Genomic DNA, 15,851 nt, shown 5'->3' with positions numbered 1-15,851 from the left:
TAGATGCCATCTCCAATCTGTAAGTGTTGGCAGATGGCTTCCGCTCTTAAGAGGAGCTGATGCGGACACTCTTCCTAGTATTGTATTGCAAAGAAAACAATGACACTTCCATCCAACTGTTATGCATGATTTGGAGTTTACTGGGGAGGATAGCTGTGGAGAAACTATTGTGAACTCTTTGCCCATTGCTGCTGCCTCTAACCATCTCCTTTACAGTTGAGCTTTTGGATTTTTTTATATTTTTTAAATTATTTTTTTTTTACGCATCCTGACTGTTTTCTTTTTGATTCTTCTCTATATAGTGAGATTTTTATTTTTTTTCTTTCTCCTTTTTCCAGGTACTGCATTTCTACTGTGATACCTGTTCTGTCCCCATATGTCGGGAATGTACCATGGGACGACATGTGGGTCACAGCTTTATCTACCTCCAAGACGCCCTACAGGACTCCAGGACTCTCACCATTCAGCTCCTGGCAGATGCTCAGCAAGGACGACAGGCTATTCAAGTAAGATACTCCCAACTTGTGTACTTTATTTCCCCCTCCTCCTTCTCCCCCCTCTCCCCCCCAGCTTGTCTGTTACAGGGCAAAGTGTCAAGGCAAAAAGCTCTCTGCTTCTGCTGTCAGTCTTCTCACTCCTTCTGTTTTCTCAGATCTCTGACAGAAGTGGCGGTGGAGCTGAAAATAAAAGTGCTGTTATATGAGTTTTGCATTCTTGCAGCATAATCCTGTCATGTAAATCACAATATATATGAAGCTCTGTACAAATGCGCTTGAGTGTGAAGCATTTCCAGAAAGATCTTGTGTGGCAGTGCCAAACCTGGTTTTGTTTTTACAACTGAGACTTTCTTTGAGCATCTTCCTGCCTGTATAGCTTCTAGCACTCTGCCTACCTTTGACTCCTGTTATGTCTTCAGTGTTGCCACCAAATAGAAAATACTAATGAGTTGCAGGGTTGGTGTGAAATTCCTTAACCTGCATGCTTAGAGGATCTAGAGCTATCTCCATGTGAGGATTGCTCTGCACACACAGATGCACACTCTGCCTATCACTGTGTTCTACCTCAGCTGTGTTTTATAGCTATATAATTATATATTTATTAATACCTGGCAAGGGCTGGGAAGAAGGTAGCACAATGCTTCAAACCAGAGAAGGTGTTTTCATAGGGAATTAAACTGCTGTGATATGTAGAATTACTTACTTTTGCTGAGTATTACCTAGTGGCAGGTTTGATATTATATTAGTAGTAGTTTTGTCTATAGGGAGACTCTGGATAGGGAGTTAACTTACTTTCCAAATTGGGTGAGCTTCCCTGGCACGTGCAAGGTACAAACAATAATTAAAACAATCCAAAGCTCATCGTCATCCTTTTGCTGCTTGTTTCTAGTAAATGAGGGAATTAAGCTTGTTCCGTGAAACAAGAGCGACTAATTGGTCTCTCATTAAGTCTTTGCACCAGTGGAATGATAATGGTTTATGTTGGTATAGATAATAGTCAGTTGTTGACATTTCCTTCAACTTCTGATGTTAACTTGTTGTACCAGCACAGTAAACAAGTTTTTGGCACTGGATGGCTAACTTCACACTCCAACTTCAGGCAGAATCCTGGAAAACATAGCATCTTCCAAGATCTGTTTTAAACTGGGTTACAAAGCTCTTCAGCAGTATCCATACTGAAATGTTTCACACATCCCCAAAATGACAAGAAGGAAGGAATGATACTACTTTAAAGACCACTAGTGCGGTGTTCTGAATTTCTCCAGGCTGTCCTAGACAAGGGCTTGCCTGTTAGTAATTAAATTATTGCTTTTGACCTCCAGGGCTCTAAGTCATCTAACTGGTACAGCTAAATCATGTAAGGACTGTTTTTTGGAATAGAAACTAGCAGGAGATCATGGAGCACCACTCTGCTACTATTGCATAAATGCTTTTGTGTCTGATTTTCTTCCCACTGAGTTTACTTTGGTCATTCCTCCCTTTTTTCTGGCTTTTATGCTGAAGGCTCCTGCCACTGTAGTGAGCTGATTGTTACTTGATGGTGCAGGTAAAAGTTACGTGGTTCTGGCTATACTCATGTATCTTGAGCAAGCAATTCTATTGAACTTAGCTCATGCAGCTTTGCCCTGGTCTGGCTACAGCACATCCAGGTTAAGAGTCTGTCTTGGAAGTGCTAGCGGAGCAGCTTGTGTAAAAGATCTGTAAAATGAGCCATGTTTTCAAGAACTGGGCTGTGTCATTAATTTAATGGCGTTTTTAATCTGGACTACTGCACAGAAGAAGAGTAGTGAGCAAACAGATCAGTGATAAAGTTACCAGGATGGAAATCTTGGTGTGCGTTGTGCAGGAATAGGAAAATTGTTCAGTCCATGACAGCTACTCCAACATCAGCAGCAGCCAGAAGAGCATGTGATACTGTTAAAAGCAGAGGTGCTCAACTCAAAGTTTCCATGGAGCAGAGCTCTCCTTGTTCTTGGGACAATATGGCTGTGAAGCTATATGTTTATCCTAGGGAGGAGACAGCTTGTCAGCATGAATTCAAAACAAACTCTAAAATAAGTAGTCTCTAAATTAAAAGAAATTGGCTTGAGTGGTTTTGTTAAAAGTATGGAAATAGTCAACAGAGAATTGAATGCCAGTACAAGCTGTAATATGAGGAACACAAGACTGGAGCTCTAAGAGGCTTGAAAAGTAATACGTGGTAGTAACACTTCTTAGTGGGACTGATACATACTGCTGTTCCATAAACGCTTTCTTAATAGGCTCTGAAAGTGATAGCTCCCCTGATAGGAGACACTGAGGATGGATGAGGAGGGGTAGTTGGGAGTAAATGGGGAAAGGTGGAATTTGAAGGGCGTTGCAGGAGAGAGGAAATCAAGCCATGAGTCAACTGGAGAGTATCTGGTTAACCAAAGTTGAAGGCTTTTAGGAAGAAATGTTTATTTAAGCTCTTCCTGTGGCTTTGGAGGAAAGATTGTTTTTCAGACTTAAAAAAAAAAATGTTGTGAGTTGGGATACATTTCAACCTCTTGATCCACTGAAGCCTGATGTAGTCTGTCACTCCAGAAGAGTCCAAACCTCACTTTTGAAGGAAGTGGAAGTCCTCTGTAAGAAACAGCAAGCCTGAGAGCAAGAAGCTTGCTTGTTTTTCCTGAGTGAAATTTCTGCAGTGATGGAAGGCTTTCCATGCTTCCTTGTGCTATGAGGTCCTGGCCTGCATTCCTAAGTCTGTCTCTAACATGAGAACTTGTGCCTGTGGGGTGAGCTGATCCAGCTGAAAGGGAAGCCTTTCTGTGGGTTTACTTTCTGGCTGGCTCAGCCCCCTGGCTGGTTCACTGCAGTGCTACAAGGACCATTGATGGTGCCAGGGAATGAAAGCAGCAACATCCAACTGGGTTGCTGGTAGGACTCTGTCTTATTTCAGCAGAAAGCTATGCTCCTATCTGGGATACTTTTCCAGCCTTTTCAGAGACTCGGATTGATTCACAGGGTGATATGAAAGCCAAAGTTGACACTGGATAAATGGTGTGGGAGGAATCGGGACTGCTGCCGTTCTATATGGGGAGCGTGTCCCGCTGCCTTGTTTTACCTCATGAAAGTGCACACTTAGCTGTCTTCTTTCAGAATTTTTTCCAAGGACTAGGTCACAAACTGAACGTAAATCTGTTATGGTGAAAGATAGATGGCTTCTTCAAAATGTCACCTTCTTAAAATACATCTATACGTGTGTAACTGTATATATGTATGGATGTATGCATGTAATCTAATGCACTTGCATAACACTAAAGCACTGAGTGCTCATGTTCATTTAGGGTCAATTTCCAGGTGAACATGTTAAAATCTGTTTTAATTTGTTCACCTCAGATGTCTTAAAAAGCGGGTTTATTGGTAAATAAAGTGAATTCTTTCTTAGCTGAAGCTATAATTGGTTTTGCTGGGGTGCTTGACCATGTGAGCATCTCCACTGCCTGGTGAGACTGGCCATGTGCAGAACACAGCGGGAGCTGCTCTCTTATCTATCCTGAAAGGCTTAGGAGCTTCCCTCCCAAATTTGTGGGGGAAGTGGTATGAAATAGATTAGCACCTTTAGGGGGGGTGAGGGGGTACTGTAAGAAGCTGGGCTGGCCAGAGGAGGAAGCTGGTCTGTTGCCTGGAGCCTCTGCCCTTCAGTGGGAGCTTCCCTGTGGGTTGCCATATGGATGTGTGCTGCTGGGAGGCCGATACCTGAGAAGGATGGCACTGCTGGGCTGCGAGGGATCGTCTTGGGGTTGTCACATTGAGTTAGCTCAGGCAGCCCTGTGCATGGCTTTGAAGTCAGGCTTGCAGGTTTGAGACTCTGAAATGAAGTGTGCTTTTCAAAAGCTGGGATTTATATCAAGAGGCTGAATTTCGTCGTACTTTCAGTCATTGTTTTGTGTGGTATTTCAGTGAGTTCCTCGGTGCAGCACATGAGCAGATGGTTATTGGGGAAGATGGATTTGACATGTGTCACTGTCCAAACTACTGTTCTGCCTAAAACTGTAGGCAAAAAGTCTGTTCTTGCAATACAAACCAAAATGATTGTTTAGATGTATCTGGCATGAGTAAACCTGGCCTCTAGCCTACTCTCCATCAAAGCTTCTTTTAAAATTATCCTTGTGAGAAACTTCAAGTGAGGATGTTTTAGTGTTTTACACACATTAGACTGAAACCTTTAAATTGGTCCATCTGAGATTTGTGCTATAGCTGCACCAATATTACTGTAAATTCATTGCTAAGCTTCTTAATCCTGGTACCTTTCTCTGCAGTTATGAGAAGTTAGGCTCTTCCAGTTAATTTTTCTAGTGTAAGAACATCAGGAAGTTTGTATCCAGTTCTTGATGCTGGAGAAAGCCAACAGATTGTTTTGTCCTGGTTGTTTTATCCTGCTTTGACACAGTGATAAGTAACTGGAAAAGTTCAGTGAAACCAGCCCTCTGTATCTTTTTGTGCCTTCAGGAACTGAAAACAATCCACTTATGGCTGGAACACCTCCCATTTGGTGGAAAAGGGCTAATTTAAGACATACCAAAAAGTTTCCTTCAGGATTTTTTGTATTTAATGTGCTTTTAAAATCCAGAAAGGAGTTTGTCAGAGAAGCAGCATCTCAGCATCAGTTTGCTTCCCTCTGAGTAGGACTAACTTAGTCTTAAATTCCTTAATGGTTAAACAGCAAATCCTACATACTGAGGTAGGAAAGTGTATATTTAATATTCTTTATTCAATACTTGTCATCCATTCAACTCTTCAAATACTGAAGAATTCCTCAGTAGAACCAAAATTTGCTTTTGAATTTGAATTTTCTCTCCAGAGGTTTGAACTTTTATTGGAAAACTTGAGATTGGGAAACTTAAATGTCAGAATTAATGCCTGAAAAATTATACCTCCCTCTCATCTTTGGATGGATGAATGGAATAAAAAAAAATCCTAAGGACTTTTTCAAATATGTTCATGCAAGTCAGCATTGATGAGTAGCAGTACATAACCATAAGCAGCCTTAACGTGTCTCATGGTGCTGCCACTGTGGTGTGTTGTGCTGCAGTTTGTTCAATTGGATAAATTCCTGGACTGAATTGGTGTGATCTAACATCATGGCTCAGCATCTGGATTAACAGGCCCTGCTGTTTCAGAGACCTGAGTTAGCCTCTGTGTGGACATAACTGTGGACAGACTGATTTGATTTGAGTATCAGACAGCAGAAACCACACAGCAAGGGCATCAGCATGTCTGTCATAGCTTTTCAGTACACAAGCTTTTTAACAGTTTTTCTTTCTCCTGAAGCATTTTATGCTTGTGATCGTTTTTTGGGGTTTTTTTTCTCATTTAAAAAAGCAGAACTAGTGAAAACTTGGGAGTCTAGAACATTAAATATTCCATTGGAATATTTAGGTAAACATGAAATCATAGAATTTTTTTTTATAACTTGAGGCTCTAGTTCCTGTTGTTCAACAGAAGACAGGAAATGCAAAAAATTACTGAATGCTGGCATTCTACAGAAATGGTGAGTCCTGATTTGGGCAATTCTGAGGTCAGCATGGATATCCAGAAGTATGGCCAAGTTCTGTAATGCTACCCTGCTACTTCTGACTCTTGCAGTTGGTTTCTTCTTTGGTTCATGTTGTACCATCAGTTGCCGTAGCCACTGGAGCAAGATCATCACTAGTTTTTCCCTCAGGTGGTGAAATGTAGATAAAGGGGAGCTAACAGAGATGTCCACCTAAAGGGAGCTTGCAAAGGACACCCATATTCTGATACAACTCTGTTTGTCACCTTCTACTCAAAACTGAAATGTGCTGGTAACAATAGCTAGTTCTGGGAACTGACATTGGTCAGATAAGAGATTTTTAGGCTTCAGGCATTAGCTTGAGCCTGTGTGAAACTAAGTCACACAACTTTCTCACCCTGGCCTGGGAAATCATAAGGAGGAATCCAAACAGTCCTTGGAGAAGGAAAACAAGCTTTGCAGGTGTTGTTTGTCTCCTTGTTGTTTACTTGCAAGAAACGGTCGGGGGCTGTTGTTCCCAACTCTCCAGTGATGGTGATGTGTTGGTTTGATGACCAGTGAGAGGTTTTACCTTTTCAGAACTGTCTATAAAAGAAGATCTGGAAGAATAAAACTTGCTCTCTTTTGCAACCCAAGCTAGAGAGTCTGTGTCATCACTTTGCCATTCCTAATACAGTGGTACAGCTCATGATGGATGTCTGCATTGCTTTCCTTCATGCAAACACATTTGTCTGCCTCACTGGAAGCGCTGTCTGCAGTTTCCTTGTGTGGTGGCCCCCTGGAATGTGTCACCTGCATAAGGACTGCTGCTACTTCAGTTTTACTCTTGAGGAATTCAAAGTACCAGTTTCAACCCTGAAATTTACAAGATACACTGCAAAGTAGTGTTTTACTTGTTTTCACTTGTTTTTAACAAACACAAAGCACTGGTGACATCTCTAATAGAATGGGGAGTGGTATTATAGGCCATCTTTAGAGCCCTGAGAAGCCACAGGTGGAGAGGGACAGGTACAAATAGATGATTTACTTATTGGCCAACAGCAGGAAACGGAACAGTTGTTTTCCATCTCACATTCAGTAACCCAGCAGAATTCTTGGATAAACACAGGCCATGTCTTCTGTCTCCTGAGTGTGTGAGCTGGTTGACCATCTAATTCACTAGCACTGGGGAAATTAAGATATGCCATGAGGTGAGAGCATCATAAAAGCTATTTTTCTTTACAAGTGTTTGTTGTTAAAAAGATTGCTTGGTGTCTGACCAGAACAAGAAAAACTGCTGCTTGACATGCTCCCTAAAAAGTTGACTGCTCCAAGACAAGTTCCACATAGAAAATACCTGCAGGAGTGAGTTTTCATGGCAGAACTCTGACATCTTACAGTAATCAAAATGAACAAGGGATTTCCATGTGAAGAAGACTTCCAAAAATTGTACTTTATGCTTTTGGCTTTTGCTTCAGTTATAGATAACTTGCTATTGCTGTTCCCCCTGTCATACCTCTGCTGTTTGATGCTGGTCAGCCTTCCTAGGCTGTTCTAGCTTATTTGGGCAGAGTGCAGGACTCTCTGAATTTTACCAAAACTTTACTAATATCCTGGGTGATATTAGAATCATAGCACTTTGGACATCCCCTATGATCTGAGCTGATCATGCTTGGGCAAGTAAAAATAAATCCAGATGATGACATGAGTAGACAACCAGTTGTGCATAACTGGTTCTTATAGCTGAAAGATCACAGCATCCACAGGGAATTACTATTCCTTCTGCTATGATGGAGTTCTTGAAAGGTGGACTCTGGTTTTAGTGAAGATTAATGAGGGAAGTTGGGATTTCTCTTATCTCTAAGGTATAGTAAAGGATAAGTATATACAGATCATGGTTCTAAATGGGTACTGAGTACAAAAAGCAAAAAATAAGTAAATCAAGATTTTTATGATTCCCCAGACATCATTGTTAAAATTGGAATATGAGTGGATAGTTTCCCTGACACTTCTCAAGATGATACCACTTCCTCTTTGCAAGAGAAGGTGTTTTGCTGTATTTGATGGGAATCCAGGTCTCTTTTGGAAGACATGGATGCTTTTCCCATGCAGTAGAGGAACTTCTGTATTTGAATGGCAAAGAGGAGGTAATAGAGGTGCAGTATTGTTATATGTGACCTCTTCTAGCTAGGTCTGCAGTGTCCTGGCTTTTATGAAGAATTTATCCCTGGCCAGTTGTGATTTCATGTCTCCTTTGCTAAATGTTGTAATGAGATTTTCATTTTTTGTCAAATTTGCCTGCCAGAAGTTTTGTGAGAGGGCAGGGCAGCCTCCAGTGGGACTGGGATATGTAGGCTGTCTATGAGTTTGAAGACATTCCCTGCTAAAACTGTAGTGAAAGTGACTCTGGGAGCTCTTGAAGGAGGAAGAGTTGAAAGACCTGTTCCTCTTACTGAGCCTTGGTCTGCAGTCTGGCTGTCAAGTAGCAATGCTGTTTTCCCCTGACAGTTTGCAGGAGAATTCTTTGGAGTAAAGATAGAAATGTTGTCTTGTTTGATTTTGTCAGTGTTGTCTTCAACTTATCTCTAGAGAGCAATCACCTGGCCAAGTTAGTCTTCATTGTTCTTTCAGGAAAGGATCTCCTGTGTGACCTGGAAGAGTAAATCTAGTTCAGACTAGTTGTCTTAAAATAACTTACCTGGAATGAAAATGTCCAAGTAACCCTATATTTAAGTTTTTACATTTTAGCATTCCAGTTCTTGGCATAAACTTAGATGCTGCTGAACTGAGAGTTCAAAAATCCTAATAACTGTTCAGTGAATGATGACACTGTACTGTCTGACTTTCTAGATCCAGACACTGTACTGTCTGGATCACGTTGGGTACTTCATAGATTGTTGCAACAGGTAGTTCTTAGGTTGGTAGATCCTCATACGCACAGTTAAAATGAGGGTATCTTCCTGAAGGTTCTGAATGTATGGGAAAGCCTTTAAGCTCCTTCTTAGCTGATTTCAATGAGCCTGCATTTCTGAAGACAAAGAAAGTGTTTCCTTCTGTTCAGAGGGAACCTCTGTTCCAGTTTGTGCCCATTGCCTCTGGTCCTGTCACAGGGCACTGCTGGAAAAGCCTGGCTCTGCCCTCTCAGTGCCCTCCCCTCCAGTGTATGTATGCTTGTAAGAACCCCTCTCTTTTTTAGGCTGAATACTTTCCCAGGCCATCATTTCGTTCTAGAATTTTGTAACTAAAAAGTTACTATCTTTTTAACCTCTTTGAGGGTCACAGGTTGATCTGCTGGTTCACTTTATGACAAAGGGTTGAAAAAATTGTTAGCCATTGCTATTGAACCTGTTCCATTGGGAACTGATCCTTCAGATTTGCCTGGTCTTTGTTTTTATGCTTCTTTCTGTAATATTTTGTAAAACCTGGGAGTAGTTTAGGAAGAATTTTTTGAGGAAAACATTTTTAGTTTGAGTGGGGGGAAAAGAGACATATTCTTTCTGGGTGCATTCTGCAGAATACTACTACAGAATGCTTTTAAAATACTAACATTGCAATGATATATTAGAAATAATTCAGTCTCTAGCCAAGATGTGAATAACTATATAAATACTTTTTACTGATAACCATTTGTTCTTTGTTTTTTCTTTTAAAATTAATTATTTCCATATCCTTTTAGGGGGGCAGCTCAAATGCATTGACAACACAGTCTGTTCCCTACAGTGTCATTTTTCACTTGAAGTGCACCCATCACACAACAGCAGTCTGAACCATTTTGAGGGGGTAGATAAACTGGGTTTTCTACATGGAAGAAAACATGAGTATGAATTCCTCTGCAAGTCTCTTGTTCACCATATTAGCTGCTTGCTGGAATTGCACGGGGAATTTAGTGCTGTGGTGTTAGTGTAAGGCACAATGAAGGTGTAAACTCCATGTAATAGATGTATTTAAGCAATCCCTGTCAGTTTTTAGGCTGCAGTATATGAAATGTGTGAAGGCCTAGTAAGAAACTAAGAGTTGTCACTGCGCCTTTACCTGCAGGCATAGTGAAATGCAACCAGCAGTCCTCTGACACATTTTTTTATTGGTTTGGTCAAGCCTTAAATGTGTTTGTCTTTGTTTTTCCCCAGCTGAGTATTGAACAGGCCCAGGCTGTGGCAGAGCAAGTCGAGATGAAAGCGAAGGTGGTACAGTCTGAAGTCAAAGTAGTGACCACTAGACATAAGAAGGCCTTGGAGGAGCGGGAGTGTGAGCTGCTCTGGAAGGTAAGCACCTGTACATTTGTAAGTGCTGACAAGTGCTTTTCAAACTGAAAAAATACTCAAACTACTGCACAGCCAGATTCTGATATCCAAGGGAAACTGCAGGTTTCCTTAATCAGAGCGGCTGGTGGGGTTTTTGCTGGGGCTGTGGTATCCTCAGAGCAGTGCAGCCCCACAGGTGGGCTGGGCACTCCCTCTGCTGGCCCAGCAGCTGCCCCAAGGGGAGATCCCCTCTAAACAATGTCTTCAAAATATCTTAAATGTGCTGCTCTAGAGTCAGGTACATGGTATATTTGGTTTTCCAATCCACTCCTTATAAAGGAGCAAAGCTGTAGATCATATCCTGTCCTTTTTTTGTTTTTAGAAAGGCTAGTAGAAATTCTGTGGGACCAACTTTTCCCCATCCTTAAAAACCTTTACTGTCAATCAAGGTAGCATCCTCCCGCTATTTTTTTTTTTTTTAACTAGTATAACAAAAGAGTGCTCTCCAGCAAGAGTATCTGCACAGTTCTGAACTGATGGGCTCATTTCAGCCACAATGCATGTGTTGTATTTTGAGAGGAGGAAAGGATGTAACAGGCAAGTTTCTTATTCCAGAAAAGTAATTCAGTGGTCACCTGCAAGTGAAGATTTGTTTTCTTTTGTAAGTGTCAACAGCAAGATTAAAATTGCACTTTATATAGTTAATGTACTTTGAATGCTGCTTTTCTGAGGATTTGGATTGAGGGAGATGAGTTCTTTTTCACTGTTAACCTTCTGCAGGAAGTGTGGCAGCTTTCTCTTTTATGGTGTTCCTAGTGAAGGAGTAAGATCTGCCCCTAAGTTCTTTTTATCCTATGGTGCTGCACAAATGCACTTTGTTGGAATATCTGCACTGAGAGCAAGTTCTCTTCAACTTGAAAAATTTTATTTTAAGACGGAAATGTGGTGGTAAATTATTTTAGCAAAATAAAAACTCAGCTATCAAGCTTTTGTGCCAAACATGCTATTAAACAATTTTGTATACCAGAGCTGAGTCTGAGGATTAAGCTGAGACCTAAGATCAGTAATTTGCCATGAACAACTATTGGAAGAATCATCTCCCATTTTTTTTACAGTCTGGTAAAACCTACATCCCTCAACTTATAGGAAGTTTGTACATATGTAATCTAGTCAGTGTCCAACCAAGGAGTCTTCAGACATTGAGTCTTCCTTCACTAAAATGCATTCCAGGTATTGTTCTGTGGCCAAAAAGGTATTCAGACATCAGGGAGATGTACCTCTGCAACAATAAATCAAAGACATGTTCTATTAGTTTTATGAAGCAGGTGTCTTTGCCAGGTGTTCTGAAGTGTTTTTTCACAAGTAAATTTAGACACAGGCTTATATAGATGAGTTACAAAACAGACATTTTTGCACCAATTTCAGTCCTTCAAGCAGGGGCTGGCAGCAACCTTCTGTGTTATTTGAAGTGACATTTACAAAGCATCCTGTTTTAAAGCACTAGCTCAGCATGACTGCCACTGTTTACAAGAAAATATTAAATTAATTGGACCCTAAAAATCCCTGGAGATAGATGTCTGGTATTATCCAGTCACACAAAAACAGTTCTGGCAGGCAGGGGAATGACATGGAGAGGAGCCCACACGCATTAGCTGATGCTGACTCCCAGCCTCAGCTCAGTTGGACAACAACCCACCCTCTGAAATTGGTCTCAGCTCTGGTTAGTGAAGCCTCAGCCTCTGCTCCTCTTGAGAGGCTGCAATAACTTCTGCCCTCCCTGGGGGCTGAGTGAGATGTGCATCAGGAGGATCTGTCAAGAACCTTGTTACTAGAAAACAAGGAGGAAGCAAGTAATTGCTGGTAAGCAAGCAATTCTCGCTTTCAAATGTCACTCTGATGCAGCAGATCTGCAGAGTTGGAATGTATGGTTTTGCCTGGAGGGTAGGAGAGGCTAATAATCCTAAATTTGGGTAAGTAATTAGTTTTCCTTGTTTCTTCTTGTCTACATCATTTTTAGAGGTTTGTTCCTCAGCCGTGTATAGCTAACAACTGTCCAGCTGGCATTTATGTAGCAGGGAGACTGATGGAAATCTGTGTTGTGGTCTGTCTTTCCTGATGGAAGTGTGCTTTTCTCTCCCCCGTTTCCCACAAGGTGGAAAAGATTCGCCAAGTCAAGGCCAAGTCACTCTACTTGCAAGTTGAAAAGTTGCGTCAGAACCTGAACAAGCTGGATAACACCATTAGTGCTGTCCAGCAGGTCCTGGAGGAGGGTCGTACCATGGATATTCTTCTGGCTCGGGACCGCATGCTGGCTCAGGTGCAGGAGCTGAAGAACGTCAGAGGCCTTCTCCAGCCACAGGAAGACGACAGGATCATGTTCACCCCCCCTGACCAGGCATTGTATATGGCCATTAAATCAATGGGCTTTGTCAGCAGCGGGGCTTTTGCCCCCTTGACCAAAGCCACAGGGGAAGGGCTGAAGCGTGCGCTGCAGGGCAAGGTGGCCTCGTTCACTGTGATGGGCTACGACCACGACGGGGAGCCTCGCCTTTCAGGGGGTGACATGATCTCTGCAGTGGTCATGGGCCCAGATGGAAACCTTTTTGGGGCGGACGTCAGCGATCAGCAGAACGGGACCTACCTGGTCAGCTACCGTCCGCAGCTGGAGGGAGAGCACCTGGTGTCCGTGATGATGTGCAACCAACACATCGAGAACAGCCCCTTCAAAGTGGTGGTGAAGTCCGGGCGCAGCTACATCGGCATCGGGCTGCCGGGGCTGTCCTTCGGCAGCGAGGGAGACAGCGACGGCAAGCTCTGCCGCCCCTGGGGGGTCAGCGTCGACAAAGAAGGCTTCATCATCGTCGCCGACCGCAGTAACAACCGCATCCAGGTGTTCAAGCCGTGCGGGACCTTCCATCACAAGTTTGGCACGCTGGGCTCCCGGCCGGGCCAGTTCGATCGCCCTGCCGGCGTGGCCTGTGACAGTTCGCGTAGGATCGTCGTGGCCGACAAGGACAATCATCGCATCCAGATCTTCACGTTCGAGGGGCAGTTCATTCTGAAGTTTGGGGAGAAAGGAACGAAGAACGGGCAATTCAATTACCCATGGGATGTGGCAGTCAACGCAGAGGGCAAGATCCTGGTCTCTGACACGAGGAACCATCGCGTTCAGCTGTTCGGGCCCGACGGCGTGTTCCTTAACAAGTACGGCTTCGAAGGGGCACTCTGGAAGCACTTTGATTCCCCCAGAGGTGTGACGTTCAATCACGAGGGCCACTTGGTAGTGACGGACTTCAACAACCATCGGCTCCTGGTCATCCATCCAGATTGCCAGTCGGCACGCTTCCTGGGCTCCGAGGGCACCGGCAACGGCCAGTTCCTGCGCCCGCAGGGAGTGGCGGTGGATCAGGAAGGGCGCATCATCGTGGCCGACTCCAGGAACCACCGGGTGCAGATATTCGAGTCCAATGGTAGCTTTTTATGCAAGTTTGGCACTCAGGGAAGCGGCTTTGGTCAGATGGACCGTCCTTCAGGTATAGCTGTCACCCCTGATGGCATGATTGTTGTGGTCGACTTTGGAAACAATCGAATTCTCGTCTTCTAATCTGTGTTTGAATTAGGAAGAAACTGTCTCAGGGAAATTCTTCTAAGAGAAAATGAAAAAATACAACGTTAATTCAAACCTACCTCATCTTTAATTTTTTTACAGATGAATGTACTTACCTTTTCTGCAGGGAGTGAGCCTGTAAAATTGAATTCTATCTACCTCATTGTCCTCCCTTCCCTCCCCGGTTTCTTGCTCCCTCCCTTATCCCCACATACTCATAGTTCAGAACGTTTTACCTCTTTCCCCACGATGGGGTTTCATGCACAAACAAGTGTTGCTGTGCACATTAGGTGGTTTGTGTGGTGAGTTCTGTTAGACTAAGCCAAGAAAGGCGCTATGTAACTTTTTAAATGGAGAAAATGGTAGTAGGTGTTTGTAGAGAATTTGTGTTGACCATTCTGCAGTTCTGTGGGTGGGGACATGGGAGGGAGGGACATTTGTTGGATTTGGTTTGTGCTTTTTTGTTTTTTTGGGTTTTGGTTTGGTTTTTTTTTTGTTTGTTTTCTTTTTTTTTAATTGCTGCTGCAGCAGAGAACTTTTTCCTGTTCTCCTTTTTATACCTCAGTGTGTTTGATTTACTGGTGAGCACAGCATCTTGTTCCCAAACAACTTTGAACATTTTATGAAAGTGAGTGGGATTCACTTGCCAGGAAGAACAAGTTTGCTTCTTTTTTGGCATTTCTGTGTATTTTTTTACTGAAACATGGTAATTTAACAGCACAAAGTGAAGCTGATGAAAATGCACAAAAATTCTTTAAGTTTAAACCAAATTGTTCATTTTAGTGGCTTAGTGCAGTCATTGTAAAGTTCAGATAAAAAGCAAGGCTTCCTTTAATGTGTCCTATCATTGAGAATTTAATTTTTACCCCTTTTCACCTGAAAGCTAAATTAGTTTTAAAAAAGTTACTGTTTCTTTTTATCAGTGCCCCCAATCTAGGTAACAGAATAGGTTAGCAGGAGCATTGAAACAGGGAAAATCAAACCCTTTTGATATACTTTCTTGTGAAATGACTTAGTGTTTTTTGCCCCTCCCCATAGAGAAACTTTAAAGGAATAGCATGTGAATTTGTTAGAACAGAAGTGGTACCTTTTTCCAAAAGTAAGAAATAAGCACAGCTTTGGAGATTCAGGGTGTGTTTTGGAGAAGTCAACAGTTGTTTTGCTTTGTTTTGTTTTGGGTTTTTTTTGTTCAGAGAGGATTGCAATAACTCTATCAGTGACTATTTTTTTTTTTTTAATCATTTTCTGGCTTCCCCAAAGAGCTGGACTGAAGATTTTGGGAATATCTACTGTAGCTTTTAGGGTGGGTGGGGTGGGCCTATAGCTCCCTGCTGCAGGATCTCTGGCTACAGATCCAAGTGAAGAGTTACCAGTACCAGCTAAAGGCAAACTGCATCAAGGTGAAACTTTGCTGCTTTTTTTCCCAGGGCAGTACCAAAGAATTCTGTGTAGAATTAACATATATGATCCTTTAAAGCTTGGAGGCAGGGGGAAGTTTGCCCTTTTGGGGATATAGAAACAGATATTCTGAGAAGCAGAAACTTTTGGGGAGAATAGAGATCTCTTTAGCAAAACGTGACTTTGAGTCCCTGGAAAGATTTGGTTAAATTCTTCAATTTCTTGCATTCTGGTTTAGCTGTTCACGCAGATATGGTCTCTACTGACCTGTAGCTTCACCCTCTGGTGTTGGCAAACAAGAATTGTTTGAAGTGGGGAGCAGAGGGCTTTTCTGTCTCTCTGCAATGGAAAAACCTCATGTGTCAGTGCTCTTGGGTTTGGAAATGCCGTGGGATTTACCTTACTGTTTGCAAAAGAAGATCTCTGAAATGTAAATATGGTCGTTGTCAAAAGGTCTGAAGAGCCTTAACCATCCTGCAAGGAAAGGGTTCCTCTCTCTGCCAGCCACCATGCACAAAAGTGACCTGAGGTTGAAAGACTCTTCCCAAGTTCGTGAGAAATCACAAGGTGCACTTTCCTTCTTGCTGCTTTTCCCCTCCAAGGAGTGT

General features: G+C 42.5%; 1 protein-coding gene across 1 annotated transcript; it reads left to right on the top strand.

Moving 5' to 3' along the window:
• The first annotated feature begins 257 nt into the window (after window positions 1-257).
• Window positions 258-15,134, top strand: TRIM71 (tripartite motif containing 71). Its single transcript, XM_015615351.3, has 3 exons — window positions 258-506; window positions 10,125-10,259; window positions 12,391-15,134. Exons 1-3 carry the CDS (start codon window positions 393-395, stop codon window positions 13,840-13,842), a joined length of 1,701 nt encoding a protein of 566 aa, XP_015470837.1. The 5' UTR covers window positions 258-392; the 3' UTR covers window positions 13,843-15,134.
• The last annotated feature ends 717 nt before the right edge of the window (window positions 15,135-15,851 follow it).

This window comes from Parus major, chromosome 2 (assembly GCF_001522545.3).
Source record: "Parus major isolate Abel chromosome 2, Parus_major1.1, whole genome shotgun sequence".
In the NCBI taxonomy this organism is placed as follows: Eukaryota; Metazoa; Chordata; class Aves; order Passeriformes; family Paridae; genus Parus; species Parus major.
Note: the sequence above shows the minus strand (reverse complement) of the source record. Positions and strands in the feature narration are given on the sequence as shown.